Below are 20,393 nucleotides of genomic sequence, written 5' to 3'. Positions count from 1 at the left end.
AGAAAGTCGCCTTCATCATGACATATTATTATTTTAAATGTTTTTCAAATTATATTGTTTTACTTCTAAAAGACAAGGATTATAAACAATTAACGGAATAACTTTTTTCGCGTTTGTTTTTAATGGAAAATAATAAATCAGGAAAATTTTATTAAAATAAATTTATTGATCGAAGTCAATACATCTAAAATTACAAATCGATAAATCGAGTGTAGGTAATACTGACTTCGTAAAATTGGATAAATTTTATTGTTTTGCTATTAAGAGGAATAGGTTTAAGCACTGAAAAAACTTCCCGAAATTTCCAAAACCTCTCCACAACCAAACCCTTAACAAGCCATTAAGCCGTAACATTGTATAAAGTACAAACCGAAGCAATACAACAACGAAACATTAAACATCACCACAACATGTTGTATAGAAACAACATAAAAACAATTAAACAACAATCACGAAGCTCTGTGACGGGGCCGAAACCGTAATTGGTGACCGCACGGAACCCTTTGGATACTCTGATCCAATATTGTAGGGCTGCCACTAGATATTAATTGTATATATTTCCAGTTAAAATTTAATATTTTTTTTATAATTTTCTGAACTTAATGATATTCTAGAAAGCTTTGGAATATTATTTTAGTAGGTATTATTCATAATTTCGTTATTTATCGATGTTTAACGTTGATTAATGTTTCATATTGATCATTCTAGTATTAATTTGCACGTTATTTCCATAAATGAGAGAAAAATAGATCTATGTTAAATTTAAAATTTTATCTTATCTTAAACACACCATTGCAACCAAAACAATTAGTACTTACTAACTACAGTTGGAACTTTAAAATATTTTATATGCAATAAATATTACATAAATGTTACCATACCAATATAATCACGACATCGTCTCGATAATTATTATGATTTTACAAATCTCGCATGATTCCTTCGCTTGTTTGCACATGGCTGACGAAACTGGCCTTGCAAATAATAATTATATAATTATTTGAGAAATTTGTTATTTCTCAAATAATTATATAATTATTATATTACGAATAGATATAAGATAATCCATTTGCAAGATGTAATAATGGATTCAAGTGTAATTGATTTTATGAAAAACGTAAAATATATTTATCGTGTTATACAAATGTATTGAGTGAGTAAAAATTTTAAAATAACAATTTAGTAACTATCCTACACAAAAAAAAACCTGTGTGAAATTTAATTTAAAACTTTAACATCCTGTTGGCAACCCTACAGCCCATACCCATTGTTATCTAAGCCACAAAATAATCCTTTAGCTGACCGACCCTTGAATTAGAGCTGTCGATATTATATAGTGACCGCAGTTTTGAGTGTTTGCTATATCACAACACTCATAAATGAAGACAATTTTAAAGTCATACTGGGGCCGAACTGTATGACCTCTTATTTCCAGACAGTTTATGCCCTGAATTGAACTGACTCATATTATGATCGCAATAACCAGCCACGGTTAATTGTGGTACATATTATATGAATTGTCCAGTCAGCTCAATTCACGGCGTAAACTGACTGGAAATAAGAGGTCATAATACGGCCTCTGTTTTTGAGGTAAAAGGTAAAAAGGTATAATATAAATATTCCTGTAATCTGTACGATGTAATGTCTTTCAAATATGTAGTAAGGTAAGGTATTGTAAGTACATGTATGTGTAAGGTAATCACACTTATATTAGGTATTGAAATAATTAAACAAAATATAAAATTAGTTATTTAAATTTTAACGTAGAACCGGCAAGTCTATCGTCAATAACATTTCAAATTGGTAGCAAAAAATTATAAAAAGTTCCAAGAGACTGATGAACTTTTCTAATGATAAGATTCAATTGTTCAAGGTTTGCTAATTTAGAGTATGGTTTAATATACTCAAAACTACTATCACAAAGCTTGAACTATACGCTATAAATATAAAAACAAATAATACTTACTATACATCTCATGATCAATATAATAGGATCGTGTTACCTTGGTTGGATAAATATTTGCATTCAGTGATTATAATCATTCGTCTGTTTGTTTGTTTTATAATAATCGTTTTTACTATATTATGCCTTTTTAATTATTACGTTCTATTTTGAGAATGACAGGCAGGTATACTAACTATATTATATTCGGTTTTAACTTGAGAAAATTGAAAAACCATTTCCTATCTTTTCCATATAAAGCTTCTGTAGAATTCATTATTCATCGGTATCTATATCTAATTCTTATTAATAAAAATGAATTATTAAGTTTATTAACATTAGTGAAGAAATATTTAGCTCACCTTTCCGACCAGCAAAGCGCCTCATCTCGATACCTGCAAATCATAATGAAATTAAAAACCTTACTAATTTGCTTACATTATTAAAATCATATTGAAATGCATGAAAAACGTTTATAAGGTACACATTATAATTCACATATTATGATTCGCGAATTACCTATTTTAGTGGTTGCCCGAAGAAGAAGGTACCCGAAGAAGTTTGTGATAAGCTTTGACTTATTTTGACTCTACCTAAGTTCGGACTCCGAACCTTCTTGTTATTATTTTACACGTATAGACCGGACTCTCAGTGGAGTTTCGTTTGCAAAAATCGCGGACCTAAATCTGACTTCCGATATATATTGTATAGATCCCAGACATCCTATAGACAGATGTTGCCAACCAGTTTTGTGGTCCCCTTCCCCGCACCCCGGTAATTAAATATGGCATACAAAGAAAAAAATAAAAATTTCCAAAACATGCCGTGTGGGGTATCAAATGAAAGAGCTTATTGAGTAGATCACGAATATATAGCATACTATATACATTTCTTACACTTTCTCTAAGATTTTTTAGAAAATTTACGAAAATGGTCCATTTTTGAGTTAACTTTAAACCACTATAGATTGAAAACTCATGAATATATTTTTTAAATTATTATTTTAAATAATTAACAATAGTCCATTGTTTACGATTCAATATTTCGTACAGTGAAATAGTTGCATGGGGGAGTGGGGGGAGCATTCAAAGATGGCGAGTATATTTTCAAGTTCATATAGTATATAGTTATTTTCATCAAATCCACCACATAGCTCACTAATATTATATTACGAACTATTGAATCATAAACAATGGACTATTGTTAATTATTTAAAATAATAATTTAAAAAATATATTCATGAGTTTTCAATCTATAGTGGTTTAAAGTTAACTCAAAAATGGACCATTTTCGTAAATTTTCTAAAAAATCTTAGAGAAAGTGTAATAAATGTATATAGTATGCTATATATTCGTGATCTACTCAATAAGCTCTTTCATTTGATACCCCACACGGCATGTTTTGGAAATTTTTATTTTTTTCTTTGTATGCCATATTTAATTACCGGGGTGCGGGCAGGGGGACCACAAAACTGGTTGGCAACATCTGTCTATAGGATGTCTGGGATCTATACAATATATATCAGAAGTCAGATTTAGGTCCGCTATTTTTGCAAACGAACATCTCCTTGGAGCCTGCTCTAGTACAGGCTTCCTGATATACATATATTGGACAGATCTATCTTACTATGCATCTTCCATGTCTACCTCTACTAAAATATAATATTAATACTCTACCAATTACATAATCTACTAATGCTTTCTTTTTCTTTCCACTCCAGGTGTGAATTTACTCTCACACGTTGCTAAAGCACAAAAACTAAAATAGATACTATAAAGCTGACGATAATAAATATTTATGTTATGTCACATCATCACATGTTCTATTGAAATGTAATTCAATGATATCTGTGAAGATTCTATCTTGCTTTCATCATAGAGTAAGTTTTAAAATGCTTAGAAGACAAGGCTGGGCCAGTTCACAACACTGACGAATATTTTCATACATATGAATCAAGAAACTAAATAGATTATCTAACTATAAACTATCTTGGTTTTATGTCATTTAGGGCCGATTTTTCAATGCTTGGATAAAACTTATTCGTCGAATAATGTATAAAACTATCATTTTAAAAACGAATTCTAATTGCCCGTATTTGACAGTTTACGTGACATTTTAATATTATCGTGCAATACTTTATTGGACGAATAAGTTTTATCCAAACATTGAAAAATCGGCCCTAAAATGCTTTATAAATATAAATTTATAAAGAATAGAAAAAATTCGAAAGAATAGAAAACCTGACACATAAAACTGAAAAAATAGAATAAATTCGATTGCTCTGGCGGGTGACGGGTCACGAGTGGCTGAGTTGGTCAGGCATCTGCCCCGGAATGGCGCGAAAGGATGCGGGTTCGAGTCCCGCCTCGTGATCGAATTTTTTCTATTCTTTATAAATTTATATTTATAAACTATCTTTTAATTCTTAATCAGTACCCATATCATCTAATAATGCATTTAAAAAATACATCTGTCGGGCAGAACTTAAACTAAAATATAACCTTCAACTAGAGTTCCAGATATTTTTTTTTATATTCAAAATATGTATTATTTATCACCGGTTGCATAGATCTTATACATATATATAATAGATAAACCTTATTAGATTTGAATCTGTTCTGTATAAACGTAAATACAAGTACACCATTTAGGTGAGCAGTAAAAACACACGAACAAAAGAATTCTCGCATCATTTCATGTTCCAAATATATCAAGACTCATGATAAAAAACTGGGTCAAATAAGGTATGTATAATGAATTTATTATTAATTAAAACACTTGTAATATCACACTGTTTCTTGTTTCGTTTTAAACGCATGAAATTTATGAAACCTTATTCAAGGGACAGTCTTGTCATTAAAATTCTGTACGTACTACGTTATGAATTTCGTATTAGTTAACAAAATGAAAGTAGTAAAAATAATTTGTATTAACATTGGTTGGAAGTAGGTATTGGTTTGGTAGTAGGTATATTACTCGTAGAAGCATATAATATAATGCCATAACCGGCTTTCGATTCAATTATTAAATTCTGTAATAAAATTTTGTATGTATTCTGTACTAATTGTGCCCCGGGGTTTCACCCGCATTGCTCCGTTCCTGTTGGTCTTAGCGTGATGGTAAATAGCCTATATCCTTCCTTGATAAATGGGCTATCTAACACCGAAATAATTTTTCAAATCGGACCAGTAGTTCCTGAGATTAGCGCGTTCAAACAAACAAACTTTTCAGCTTTATAATATTAGTATCGATATACATAGTATAGATTGAGATTTTAGATTTTTTAGTGTAATTTTTAGCTTGCCATACAAAACTTGTATCAAGTTCAAAAATAATATCCTAATTTCCTTCTTTTCAATTTAAATAAATAGTATATTTTCCCATAGAATTAAAATATACTTACATAATAAGTAATAACGCGTCTTTAGTCGATCTAGACTATCTGAGTGTACGACCTCCCGGGCGATTAATGAATTATTCACAAGCGACGGATAAACGCCGTACATTATTAATATATAAATTATAATAGCTGTACACATCGAGAAAGGGATCATTTTCTCACTATTTTCTCGGCTGTTTAAACTGTGATATTAATGTGATGACATGTACATACCTACTATTTGGCAAAATAGCGTCTGTGCCGACGTGAAGTAAAACTTCTTTGGCAAGATTTAAAGATACCAAAATCGTCACCTTACTCCATGACGTGATGGTATTGCCATGACGCGACCTTGAAATTTTACCCCCGCGCCTAAAGAAGTTTCATTTCAATAATAATTGTTTTACAAAGAGGTTATAATTCTGACCTAAATTAACAATTGTAAAATTGTAATTATAGAATAGCTTATTTATGTTTGGTATATTATGTACAATAAAGAATAAATAAATAAATAAATAAATAACAACATTATTAAAAAAATGCATTATTAGTTGCAATGTTGCAGTCTATCAACTTGTAGCGGTATGTTTATTATTCGTAGCATGATCGTGATCTGCGTTGGGCATATATCACCAAATCGATTTAGACTAGACTTTCAGTTAGGTAGTAATGTCTATGGCAATAGTACTTTTTGCTCACGATTAATAGCACTAGTTCAAAGAGTCTTATTCATATAAAGTCCTATTTCATACCAACTAATAGGGATCTTTAAAAGTAAGTTTAAATATGTAATAATAACTAACAAACCCATACATCCAAGAGGTTAACGCTTTAGTTTACATTTCAATAGCTTCTCTGAACAAGTCTGCTGCATTGTTGCTTCTAATGTCCTTTTATATTGTTGCTCTCTCTGTTTTCTCTTATTAACATACCATTTGGTTGGACATTTAAATTTATACTAATATTATTAAGCTGAAGAGTTTGTTTGTTTGAACACGATAATCAAAGGAACTACTGGTCCGATTTGAAAAATTCTTTCAGTGTTAGTTAGCCCATTTATGAAGGCTTTTATGAAGGCTATCATCACGCTAAGACCAACAGGAGCGGAGCACTGCGAGTGAAACCGCACAGTACAGCTAGTATGTTATAAAAACGTTGAAAAATAGTTAAAATCTTATTTTTCAATAATATGAAAAGCGTGGTTAAGAATGGCATTTGGATTATTTAATTACATTATAGCCTCTACATTCGTTATTAGATCTCTTGATAAATATAAAAAAAAATCTCTTAAAGCCTGAACAGATTCGATAATAGGTAACGCAAAATTAGTCTCAGTTATAGAAGAGATAGATAAAGCGTAGATACAATTAATTTAAAACTAAATTTAATCAACCTAAGTAACTATTTTGTCCCGTCAAAGTTTGATGGAAATGTGTTCTCTTTTAAAATGTGAATGAAAACGATATTAAATTGTATGCCTTCAATTAGACACCACATGATAGACAATTACGTACAACGTACCCTTCAAATAACCTATAAATTTAAACATATAGCATATAACTGTGAACCACAATAAGGGTGTGTATTATTGTAATTTTATGCGTGATTCGCACATAAGGTACGCCAAGTGCTCCAAATTGCCGAATTTACATTCACGATGTACTTGGGGACATTACGTTGTTCCTGCTTTTATACTATTTAACTGTATTGGATAGGTACAAATTCATTTGTAAGCGTAATAATAATCAAACTAGCTCGTGCCCGCGACTTCGTACGTATGGACTTTATGGTAAGTAAGAATTTTTTAAAAACATGCTTATAGAAAATGTTCATCTTAATAAATAATAAATAATTAGTATCTTTAGCCGGGCTCTTAGACTTTCACATCATATTATGTTCTATGATTTTTATAAGTCAACTGTTCTCGTTACTATAAATATTACACTCTCACTGAGTCACTGGGTTTATCGAATTCAATAGAAAAAGGTTCATAAAAAAAGGTAAACTTGCTAAACATAAAAAAACAAAGCACTTAAATTTCCTCGTCAAATATTGCAGATCTTTGAATTTAGAATCAATTTTAATGTCATCAAAAAAAAAACAAACGCAAGAAGAAGAAAAGTTCAGTTCCTCGTTCGAATTTTAAAATGAATAGCAACATTAGCATGTCAACATAACGTTCAAAAACGTTAAGCGAATGATATAAAATGCAAAACGACGTGTCGCGAGTGCTGACAATTGCAGGCGAAGTTTCTAAACTGAATTCCATTATGTTTTATGACGTTCGATTTTCAGACGGTCTTTATAAAATTGTTAGAGAAAAGTTTGACAAATCGGTATTTTTATTACAGTTTCCCGTTTAAACTATATATTGGCTTTAATGATAGATGAGTTTTTAATTACTCTAATTAGAATACTTATTCTTACTTGTTCGGTGTTCCTCTAAAATAAAATAATTAGATAATATTTATTTTTTTGCACAAAATAAATAAATAAGCAACAATGGGAAATATTAAATACCTAAGTTAATAAAGTGAGCTCCCAAAAGACATTAAATATTATGATCTAATTTTTAATTTGATTCAAATATAGACATTATTTCTGAACATAATATGAGAAAGTCTTGCTATATTTAAAAAAAAAATCTTGTTATAAAGTTCTTTTAATAAAAAGCGGCAAATACTTTACGATCACTTCACCGATCAAGAAGATTATTGTTCCACATATTTCATATCGCAAATTTACACCCTATAAGGTGTTTTATTAAATTTCGGGGTATTTGCGTGTTCCATATTGAGCAAGGATGTTTTGCTTTTATACTTTTTAACCTAAATCCGACATTTGAGGGAAATATTACGGAAAAATAGCTGAATATGTTAGGTTGGTACCTTATGAATTCAAGCTTGGAACAGAAATTGTTTGTACAATATAGATATCTTTAAAAATACCAGGATCTAATTGCAATCAAGTATTTACAATAATATCAAACTTTTCTTCATAATAGCATATCATAATATCATTATTGGGAATTTTGATTACAAAATATTTTTTAATATAGTTTGGACTCTCTATTAAAAAAATATATTTATTGATATCAATAAGTACTTATTTTGGACTTGGAATTGTCTTGATATCTCTCTTCGTAACAATCATTTCATAAATTCCATTTTTAAAAACCTTACACTATCTTATGAGAGTAAATGAACCGATTGTGCTAATAAAAATGCACTTTTTCTTTCTAGAGTAGATAGATTACCTCTATTATTCTACTGCTATATAAAATACATGTTTGTATCTACGAACCGTATCGATCACTTTCCTCATAAACCTATAATTGAATATACACGTAAGAACGCGATTTACCGGCAAATACTTTTTTTTATGAGACCAGTTTCTAAGCATAGACTAAAGATAATTTGGAAAATCCAAAAGTGCACGCCTCATAATTTTTTTTTAATAAATATTTATTAATTATTATTTTTGTTTATTTAATAACAATTAAACCACATCGAATCAGACCCTGAAAAATGAAAGGGTTCTATTCCTGAGCATACTCAAGCGTAAGAGAAAAAAAAAGACTCGATTAGTAAAGTATTTCGGTCGCTATCGTGTTAACAAGAAAAAGGATCCGCACATACAGACTTAGAGGTCCGCGCCACGCCGGCGTGCCGCCGCCGAGAGACCCCGGCGCGCCGCCGCCGCCGCCGGGTCACAGAAAAATTGGCGCCGAGTTCAAATTTTGCGCGCGAACCATGTGTCACGCACGCGTTGTTGTCTACAACACGGCAACGTCGCATCGATATAGTAGACAATGTCTACTATATCGATGTACTATATCGATATATCGATTATCCCACCTCAAAGGAAAGCCTCAATGAGAGTCGAAACAAACTTGTGTCTGAAGTCGAGTCTTCTTTCCAAGAAGTCTCGGATTGGGGCGAACTTAATCTTGTCGAGTTCAATCCCCTAAAGACACAGCTGGTTTGCGCGTTCACCGCTAAAAAGACCCCATTTGTCGTAGAACATCGGTTTAAAAGTACTCCCCTTAGTATATCGGAATCCTCGGAGTTGAAATCTCGAGTGACGTTCAATTCCGCAGTCATTTGGAAGCGAAGGCTAAATTAGCCTCGAAAAAACTTGGTGTGCTCAGTAGATCGAGACAGTACTTCAAGCCGGCCCACCGACTTCAGCTGTACAAGGCTCAGGTGCGACCGCATATGGAGTACTGTTCTCATCTCTGGGCTGGAGCCCCACAGTATCAACTCCTTCCTCTTGACCGCATCCAACGTCGAGCAGCTCGAATTGTCGATGACCGTAGGCTTTCCGATAGGCTCGATCCACTGTCAGTGCGAAGAGACGTTGCGTCTCTCTGTATACTGTACAGAATCTACTATGGGGAGTGCTCTGAGGAATTGTTCCACCTTTTACCAGCCGCACAGTTCCACCACTGGACCACACGCCGTAAAAACCAGTTCCATCCGCACCATCTGGATGGTTGGCGCTCCACCACTGTCCGCTTCACCCGCAACTTCCTTCCGCGTACGGTGAAACTATGGAAAGATTTGCCACCTGCGGTGTTCCCGAACAACTACGACATTGGGGCCTTCAAGAAAAGAGCTTATTTGTCCATAAAAGGCCGGCAAAGCACCTGTAACACTTCTAGTGTTACAAGTGTTTATGGGCGGTGGTGACCACTTAACATCAGGTGGCCCACCTGCTCCTTTGCTTGCTCTGACATAACCTTGCCAATAAAATTATTGGCAATGTTTATAATTATCATGTTCATCACTAAATAGTTAAGCTATTTGATTTTAATAAAAATATTTTTTTTATTAAACTTAAAGAGAGATTTTTCTACTGCCCGCCCACCCCCTAATAACTTTAAAAATAACTAGCCCACGCCGGCGACGCCGCGCCGCGCCGGGTGCCGCACCCGGCGCGCCGCCGCTGGGCTTTTGGACTGCGGCGCGGACCTCTAAATTACAGACACACGGACGTCCAAGACAGAACTTTTTTAAACTGTTTTTTAACTAGTTTAAATAACAAAAATGACATCAAAAATATCATGAACGTTAAAAATAGTGTTTTTTCTTAATATAGTCCGGGATACATCGCCCATTTTTGCAAGTGATTACTATCAAGCTAATTTTTCGTAAGTAGCTTTATTTTGATGAGATGCCCAATAATTTCATGTACAAAACTCTCGATTGTGGTAGCTACCAGAGGAAACAAGGATAAAATATTTTGATTTGATGGTTCTCAAATATTAATTACTAACTGAATGTTTTTTTTTGTTCAATCTCAAGATAATTATCTAAATTATTCGAAAAAATATTTGTCCTACAAAATCTATGGTTTGATCAAAGAGTCCCCCTTTCCAATGTGTATCGATAACGAAGTCATCATAAATGATTACTAACCAGCTGATTTTTTTATTTTCACTTATTTAATACTTATTTAATTCAACAGACGTATTGTCCTACAAATTGCGTAATAAATATTTGAGAACCGTCAAATCAAAAATTTTTATCCTTGTTACCTCTGTAAGCTACCACAATCGAGAGTTTCGTACATGAAATTATTGGGCATCTCATCAAAATAAAGCTACTCACGAAAAATTAGCTTGATAGTAATCACTTGCAAAAATGGGCGATGTATCCCGGACTAATATGTGTGTGTATGTATTATTAGAGCAGGCTCCAAGGAGATGTTCGTTTGCATAAATAGCGGACCTAAATCTGACTTCTAATATATATTGTATAGATCCCAGACATCCTATAGACAGATGTTGCCAACCAGTTTTGTGGTCCCCTTCCCCGCACCCCGGTAATTAAATATGGCATACAAAGAAAAAAATAAACATTTCCAAAACATGCCGCGTGGGGGGGTATCAAATGAAAGAGCTTATTGAGTAGATCACGAATATATAGCATACTATAACATTTCTTACACTTTCTCTAAGATTTTTTAGAAAATTTACGAAAATGGTCCATTTTTGAGTTAACTTTAAACCACTGTAGATTGAAAACTCATGAATATATTTTTTAAATTATTATTTTAAATAATTAACAATAGTCCATTGTTTACGATTCAATAGTTCGTACAGTGAAATAGTTGCATGGGGGAGTAGGGAGAGCATTCAAAGATGGCGAGTATATTTTCAAGTTTATGCCAGAAATAAAGGCCTAATACAAAAATATCGGTGTCAGGGCTTAGAATAATTATCTCTGCACTGTCTTTGTGTTTGACAGAATGAAAAATATGGCAGAAAATTCTTGAATCAGCCTCTGTGTGATTAGATTTGGCATAGAAAATATACTCGCCATCTTTGGATGCTCCCCCCACTCCCCCATGCAACTGTTTCACTGTACGAACTGTTGAATCGTAAACAATGGACTATTGTTAATTATTTAGAATGGTAATTTAAAAAATGTATTCATGAGTTTTCAATCTATAGTGGTTTGAAGTTGACTCGGAAATGGACCATTTTCGTGGATTTTCTAAAAAATCTTAGAGAAAGTGTAAGAAATGTTATAGTATGCTATATATTCGTGATCTACTCAATAGGCTCTTTCATTTGATGCCCCACGCGGCATGTTTTGGAAGTGTTTATTTTTTTCTTTGTATGCCATATTTAGTTGCCGGGGTGCGGGGAGGGGGACCGCGGAACTGGTTGGCAACATCTGTCTATGGGATGTCTGGGATCTATACAATATATATCAGAAGTCAGATTTGGGTCCGCTATTTGTGCAAACGAACATCTCCTTGGAGCCCGCTCTATATCTTACAAGTGCAATGTATGATACATAAAGACATTTTAAGTTTGAAAAATCAGATGTTTTGCGCGAAGTGACAGTAGTACCCACCTCAACGCTTCGCTTATGAGGCGTGCAATATTTTATGTTGTAGACGCGCTACTGTCGACTACGGTTGATATTCATCTTTTTAATTCAAATTATACTGGTTTTACTATACTAGTTGTGTATATAATAACGTTCATTGTTGCTTTAATGTGGCTTTGTTGTTTAAAATTTTGATCCTTAAACTCTCTCTTCTTGCGATTTATCCTACTCGAATCCCTCATTCGAGCAGAGATGATTTCATTTACAATTTTATCGATTGCTTTATCTTAACTTAAAATATTAGTTGTACATTGTTAAATAATGAACATTCTACATTATTATAAAATAACTATTCATTTCTATTATTTGACTATTTTAGGGATTATAGAATGTAGATAAATTTTTCTTTTTAATATGCAACACATTAATTTAACAACATAAAAAATAACATTCATCCACCTGCCACATCTACAAAGCTCTAATCTTTGACGCATAGAACAATGTGTACTCTGTGTACATTGTCTGTTTGTTCCCCGTCACCGCAATCGTTTCCAAATTCACGCGAAATTCACATCTTTAGTGTTACTTTGTCTAATTTAGGTGATATTTGAGTCGTTATACAGTTTAATAGCTCAGCGGTACTTTAAAGTGTATAAGTGTAATATGAGTGCGAATTTTGTATGTTTGTCTAGATCAGCTTTGAAATTATTACACCTGTATGTTTTATAAGTAATTTGAAAGATTTATAATGTAGACCGATAATGGTGTTATTATAGAATTAAACAATTTATTATAACTTGATTATAATGGTATTTAAAAAATCTTAAGTTGCCGATTTCAATATCGCTATAAAAATCAGACCTTAGAATAATCTACGACTTTAAAATTTAGTTGTATAGTATTCAAATGCTTTATAAATGAGAAACTTTTAAAGACTAGAAAAAAAATGGATCACGAGGATTGATTCGATTTATTTTGGCCAAAGACGCGGGTTCAAATGCCGCCTCGTGATCGAATTTTCAATTCTTTAAAAATGTCTTATCTATGATTTTTTTCTCACTACCTCGCGAACACAACCGCGAACTTAAGCTAGTACATTATAACTCAGCAAACATAACCTCCTACACGTTTAAACACTAACAAAACCAAACACTAGATCCTGGCGAGCGAAAATAATACCAGTTAGCGCTCGTTAATAAAACAAATAACTGAGTGTTGCCAGTTGAGTGGTCGGTGTTGCCGTATATGATTACAGAGGAAAGCAATTAGCAAATTATCTGTGGAGATAGCGATACCCGACACCTTGTTAGCTAACTAGCGGATAGCTATTTTTAACCTACGCACCCGAAAACGGAGTTTAAGACGAAATACAATCATGCTTGTGCACCTTTTGGGCTACGCCCCCTGGGTGGAGCATAAGAGCGCGCGGGACGCTTCAAAAAAATCCCCTCGCCACGCCACATAACTGAATAGATGACGGAAACATACGGAACTAACGGAGGTTCAATGAACTTTACTTATATTCATAATATTCGCGCGGTTAAAGCTGAGTAAAGCGATCCGGCAACGTCTTTTCGTTGCCGGGTCCATCGAAGTAGAAAAATCGACCTTTGTTCCTTTGCACGAAGGTCGATTTTTAATTGGTACAAAATGGTTACAAAAAATGAGCTTGTGACTAAATTATTTTATGATGTAATTATTTGTTATTGTTAGAATTGTCGCTACCTACGTTACTAGCTTATTTGCAAATCTTTGTAAACAAATTTTATAGGTTTTCGACATGGGGACTTTACGTACAATCTTTATATATATAAAAATGAATCGCAAAATGTGTTGGTAAGCGCATAACTCGAGAACGGCTGAACCGATTTCGATAATTCTTTTTTTTATTATATTCCTTCAAGTACGAGGATGGTTCTTATGTAGAGAAAACGTAAACATGTACCACGGGCGAAGTCGGGGCGGACCGCTAGTATGATAATAAAAATACATAATAGAATAATACTATTTACGTTTGTTTTTTTTTTTACATTATTATCGGTTTTAAAAGATTTAAAAAACGGGTTTTTGTTTTTATATCATATTTATTGAAAAAAAAAAATGGACAAAAAAATATTATTTACAATTTTGATTATTTTTGAATAAATATATCCGACATTTTGATATACTTAACATCTTATATTTTCGAATGCTGGTTTTGTTACCATTTTATTGTTCCAATGTTTATCTTCTTGATACGACTTCTACTCCTTGTTCCGTAAATAAATATGTCTCTTGCCCGTTACTTTGAGCTATCCTTGTACATTGAGGTGCTGAAACAACCATAATAAGTTATAATAGGAGAACAATCAATTGATAATACCTCTTATAATACCACGATTATTATAAAGATACTGTCATCAAAACTAGAAAAAATTGCACAGCTGTGTACGTTCCTTTGTCGCTTTATTATCCTAGCCCGTAATAAACTCGATTGTCGGCGTCTTACATAGCAAACTTTCTGAGAAAATCGTTCTTTTGTTTGCAAAATTTTACGGTTGACCGCAATTATTCTAACAATTAGTAAAAAATTTCGCAGCTGTGTCCGTTCGTTTATCGCTCTATTGTCCTATCTCGTAAAAAAGTCGGCATCATAGTTACATAACTACAAATTTTTCAAATATTTTTTATATAATATTTATAAGTCATTATGCTTATGCATAATATGCAAATAGTAGTCATACAAACAAATTAAAAAATTACTCATACATACTTTCATTCGAATTGATATATGTATAAATAAATATCCTTTATCTAATCCTTGTCTTGGGATTGCTCAAATTTGTATAGAATTGTTAGTAGATCAGCAATAAGCCTAAAATAGCATGATATCTAATAAGTAAAAAAAATACAATTACCGGTGCAGTGAAAGACCTCAGACAATAGTTATAATACCACAAAAAAAAAAAACAAAAAGTTATACGCAATAGGGTTGAAATAAAAATTGTTTCCGATCTCACTGGTAATTACCTACCCGTCAGTGATAATCTTACACTAGTCTGAAATATTCCACTATCTTCAATCTTATGACTTATAAATAAATGACATAAGAATAAACTTACACAAAAAAAGTACTATGTGAAACTGTCTGAAGATCCACATCAGTTTCTGGTAATCATGGTTGGTCTAAAAGACCAACGTGTCTTTATTGCATCCTGGCTTGCAAGCTGCACATCGGATTTTTCGTGGTCGCGCTTTGCTATTAGAAATAAACATACATACACAAATCAGTAGTATATTTATTGGAAAATGAAATCTCAAAAAAACAACTAAAACATTACCTATTTATACCAATAATAAAATTATAAATAAAAATAAAGACAGAGTGCATAAAATTATAAAATCTTGATTTGTGCGTTGCTAAATTCAGACTTTGTAAACATATATGTACTAATACAAGAATCATAAATAGGTAATGAAATCTCAAAATATGACTAAAATAATATTACTTATTACAAATAAAAATAACTATCAGATTTTCATTTATGCGTTTCTCAATTTAGACTTGTAAACATATACCTAGTAATCAAAATATTTGAAGTTGAAATCTTTAGACTTGTAGCGACCGAAAGACATAATAAATATAAATAAGCATGATAAACATTAAATTTACCTATTTAGATTCAATAACTGTAGTTTCTTCATCTGCCTTCGCAACATTTTCTTCCTAATGTTCTCACCATCAATGTTTTGGCCACCAAAATTCACCATGTTTATGAAAAACTTTAGTAACACTAACACTAAATCACGTATGCGAGTAGACAACGGCACCGCGCGAAAAAGTTGTACAGGACTGCTCTCTAAGACGCGTTGGCGTCGACTAACAGGAGGCGGAACGGCGGAAGCGACCGGCCTGCGCGCAATTTTTTGCTCATAGTTTATAAATATATTTTTTTTAAATTACTGATGTATTAATTGAAAAATCTAATCCCGTACGTCCATCAAGAATTGAATGGAAGTGGATGTGGATAAAATTTCATTGATATTACTTTACTATTGTCCAAATGAAATTAATTCTCCGTTTAATTTTTGGCCAACTTCACAACGTTTTTCTATCGAGGCAAATTTTGTCAATCGTGTTTCGGTTCCCAAACGTCACTAAACAAACTCTTCAATTAAATAAATCGATAAATAAAAAAAATCAAATTCAAAGTTTTTGAAGAAAAAAATTAATTCTCCGTGCGCTCGAAACGTATGTTTTGGGTCTCATTTCGCCTTAATCGTAGAGCTTTTTGTTGTGTAGAAATTTTCAGATTTGTATGCTGGTGGCTTCTTACAGTAGTAACTTCCTAAATAACCGATTATAGTATACTAGTAAAGATAACTATTTTTTTAATAGTAAGTAACAAAATATCGGCCAAGCTTTTTATGTATAACTTAATCAAGTCAAGATAAAACTATACTAAGAATGAGTTAATTATAAAATAGTGTGAAAATCATGTACCTCATTTAATACTTAAATTAACTCATCCCAATATCATGAACTCGCATGAATCACCAAAACGAGCTTTTGTTATTATCCGAGCATTAGGCAACATTATCGTTCGAACGTGCGATTCGATCGCCATTACATACAATCAATAATTTAGAATCGACGACCGCCGCTCACACCAACCACTTATTAGTGGAGAAAAAACAATCACTACGAGCCGGGTTATTATCCCGGCCGCGAGTGACGGTGTTAGTGTGGACATGGTGCGTTGGTATTTTACATTTCGACGTCCCCCGCGAATAATCCGGTAATGACCTATTACGGGGTTCTTCATGTTATGCGTTTTTCGTCATCTAGAAGTTAAAATACACCATGTAAATTTTTTTCAGAATTTTTCTCTCTTTATTTACGAAGATATAAAAAACTACGCGTTTATTCCATAAAATAACATTAAAATGTATTTGAAACGAATAATATGGTTTTAGATCTTTACGAAAAATAATATCAATACGATTTGACAGTAAACGTTGTTACGATATTATTCAGGTAAAAAGTTTTCTACATTATTTAATTAAGTGCTAGTACCTGTACTAGCACTTAATTGCCTGCCTGCCTGCCTGCTTATTCGGGGTTTTATTAAGAAATCGATTTCCCGCTACTTTCATTATGGAGTGCAAGTATGCAAGGTATTTTTTTAAACACTCTTTCTATTACTGAGCAAATGATTTACACAGCCTTAGAAAAAATTAAAAGAGATGAAAGTTTGATAGATAAACGAGGCAGGAATCAGAATAGACCACATCGAAACCTTCATTTTCATCTTCATTAGATGCTGGTCGTCCGACTCAGGTTCTACCTGCTGGCCAAAATAAGCCCCCATCAGTATGGCTTCATGCCACAGAGGAGCACCGACGACGCCCTCTATAGACTAGTGAGCCACATCAGAAATAAGAGGGAGGAGAAGAAGATTTCTGTTGTGGTATCTTTAGACATAGAGGGAGCCTTTGACAGCGCCTGGTGGCCAGCCATAAAGGTGCGGTTGGCCGAAGTTGGGTGTCCAGGGAACGTTAGGCGGGTGATCAGCAGATACCTGCGATAGATGAGATATATGCGGGTGTGGAAGTGAGTAGAGAGACCAACAAGGGGTACGTGCAGGGGTGGGCCGCTCCTGTGGGACCTCTTGCTGGATCCTCTGCTGTGGATGTTAGAGGAGATGGATGTGTTTTGTCAGGCTTTTGCCGACGACATTGTGCTAGTGTTTGATGGAGATACTGCTTTAGAAGTAGAGACGAAGGCAAACTGCACATTGAGGAAAATTGGCGAATGGGGTGTCAGAAATAAACTAAAATTCGCGCCACACAAGACATGTGCCCTGCTCTCGACATGAAAATTAAAATTTGACAGGCCACGACTTGTAATGGGGAGTGTGGACATCCAATATTTCGAAAGTATTAAGATACTGGGCCTTACTAGTATATTGATGGCGGCCTGACATTCAACGCCCATGTCGGGAGCGTTTGCAAAAAGGCAATCGCCCGTTATAAGCTATTAGCAAGAGCAGCTAAAGTAAGTTGGGGGCTTAACCCCCAAGTAGTTAAGACTATATATATCGCAGTTATATAACCGACTATATTGTATGCATCAGCAGCGTGGGCACCCAAAGCGGAAAAGATGGGGGTCCAAAAGAGGCTTAACACCGTTCAACGGGGTTTTGCCCAGAAGATCTGCAGAGCATATCGGACTGTCTCTGAACTCTGCGATGCTGTTGGCTGGGATTCTCCCTCTTGACCTCAGGATACTCGAAGCTTCGAGGCTTTATGAGATCAAGAGGGGTGTGTTGCACCCGGCGGTGTTGAGGGACAGGGAGATGGAACGAATAGCACCCGCGATACGGACCCACATACGGCAGAGCAGGTAGAGCTGGGGTTTGGCTTGATAGATGCCTATGCCGACGTGGTTAACAGCCACGTCTTCAGGGTCTATAGGAATGGCAGCAAGATTGCGGCCGTCGAGTCGGAGCCGCCCTTTCCGGAAACCGGATTACGATCTGTATCCTGTTTCATTCGTCAAGCTTATTTTGAGACAGGATACGATCAGCGAATGGGATAGGATATACGATGTAGGAGGAACGGCCGGAGTCACGAAGCCCTTTTTCTCAAGCGCTGCTGCTGTATACAAGGTAGTCGCGAAAAAGACATCACACACCACACCACACAAGTACTGACTGGTCACGGCGGATTCGCCTTCTGTGAGGTTTTGATGAGGATTCTGATTAAATTTTTACTATAATAGGACCATAGTATAATTTTCATGATTGTGTAATCATGTGTAATAGTCGTGTTTTCAGTGCAGTGTCTATTTTCTATGATAATAATAACTATCGTGTTTTGTGAAACAATCCAAAGTTGTTTCATTTACTGAAATGTCCTGTATTTCATAAAACATACTATAATAATCATCAAATAATACTTAAGTAAACTATTCGAATAAACAGTAATAGTTATAACAATAAAATGTACGTTACTGTTAAACAATCGAATAACCAAATAATAGATTATTACAAATGTTCAGTATACAAAACAAATAACACGAATATTAGCGCAACAAGATTTTACTGTTGCCGTCAAAAATATAAATTTACACGAACAATATCGTAAGTGACATTACTGACCAGAGCTTGACCTACACTAGTATAGTAAAATGAATCCAGCTAAATTATAACAAAGCCCTTGGGACTACTTAAATTTTGTTGAAATAACCAGATAGCTGAAAAAATTAGCTTCCATATGCGATATTAAAAGTCTCTGATACTTGTTGTTTAATGGAGTTATTAAGGAAAAATGGTTTTTTATTTCTCCTGAACATTTACACTTTTACGATTACCGGATTATTCGCGGGGGGCGTCGATTTGTTAAACTCCGCTCGTACATAATCATTTAAGAAGATGTAGTGACACTAAAGATACTATTACTGTGTTATGATAGAAATTAAATATGTGAGATATTTTTTATACATAGAGCTAGAAACCTGCAGCCAAGAAACAAACCAGTCAATCATCTGATGCGCCAAAACCTCATATTCCAGCTGAATTAATTAAGTCTATCTTATGTTTGCATAGAAACCTAAACATCTTAACCACATTAATACCACTGTAGTTTAAATAATTATTTATGTTTGCAACCAGCCTCAATTAATCATTCAATTATTTGCCACATAAATATTCACCGAATTAATATGTTAATTGTCTCATCTCCAGACTATTGCAATAGCATATAGTTAATAACTTCACACGTTTTTTATAAAGAAAACACATGTATCGTTGGAATACCTTGCACCAAATTGCTTTACATATAAAAACTGCGAATAAAAATGACACATTAGCATAGAATAATAGCACCTGAGATGTGTATCATTCACTCCGGCCATATCTTCATGAAAACTAGCTATATTCGACATGTTTATGTAACATTAATTCAACAATTTTGCGAAAAACATCTGTCTTGATTATACAGCTCTCAAACTTGGCTATCAGTTTCAATCCAAAAACGCTTTATATAGAAGATCCAGGTTGAAGAGCTGTTGAATGTGTAATTTTAGAACAATCATTTAAATAAGAATCTCATATAGATTTACTACTTTATTGAACTAGTTTTTCTCCCGCGGCATCACTCGCCTGATTAAAGGAAATTCCCATGGTTTCACGGCGATAAAAAGTGGCCTATGTCACTGTATAGCCACCTAACTATCTCCAGACATAAA

At 33.8% G+C, this 20,393-nt stretch overlaps 1 protein-coding gene and 1 long non-coding RNA gene across 4 annotated transcripts in view; both read right to left on the bottom strand.

The window, feature by feature from the left end:
- The window catches only part of trh (PAS domain-containing protein trachealess), a 175,813-nt gene that overhangs the window by 132,643 nt on the left and 22,777 nt on the right, over positions 1-20,393 (bottom strand). For all 3 annotated transcript variants that reach the window (XM_089708058.1, XM_089708060.1, XM_089708059.1), the window contains exon 3: positions 2,305-2,337. In XM_089708058.1, coding sequence (XP_089564184.1) covers positions 2,305-2,337 — 33 coding nt within the window. The remainder of the gene's footprint in view (positions 1-2,304; positions 2,338-20,393) is intronic.
- Positions 14,344-16,123, bottom strand: LOC149479543 (uncharacterized). The gene is made up of 3 exons (XR_016317224.1): positions 15,816-16,123; positions 15,265-15,401; positions 14,344-14,475 (listed from the first exon to the last, which is right to left on the bottom strand). It is a non-coding gene; the product is annotated as an uncharacterized LOC149479543 (long non-coding RNA).

Source organism: Colias philodice, chromosome 20 (assembly GCF_061535455.1).
Source record: "Colias philodice isolate Cphi_HAF_F1 chromosome 20, ilColPhil1 Martin Lab GWU primary, whole genome shotgun sequence".
NCBI classification, from domain to species: domain Eukaryota; kingdom Metazoa; phylum Arthropoda; class Insecta; order Lepidoptera; family Pieridae; genus Colias; species Colias philodice.
Note: the sequence above shows the minus strand (reverse complement) of the source record. Positions and strands in the feature narration are given on the sequence as shown.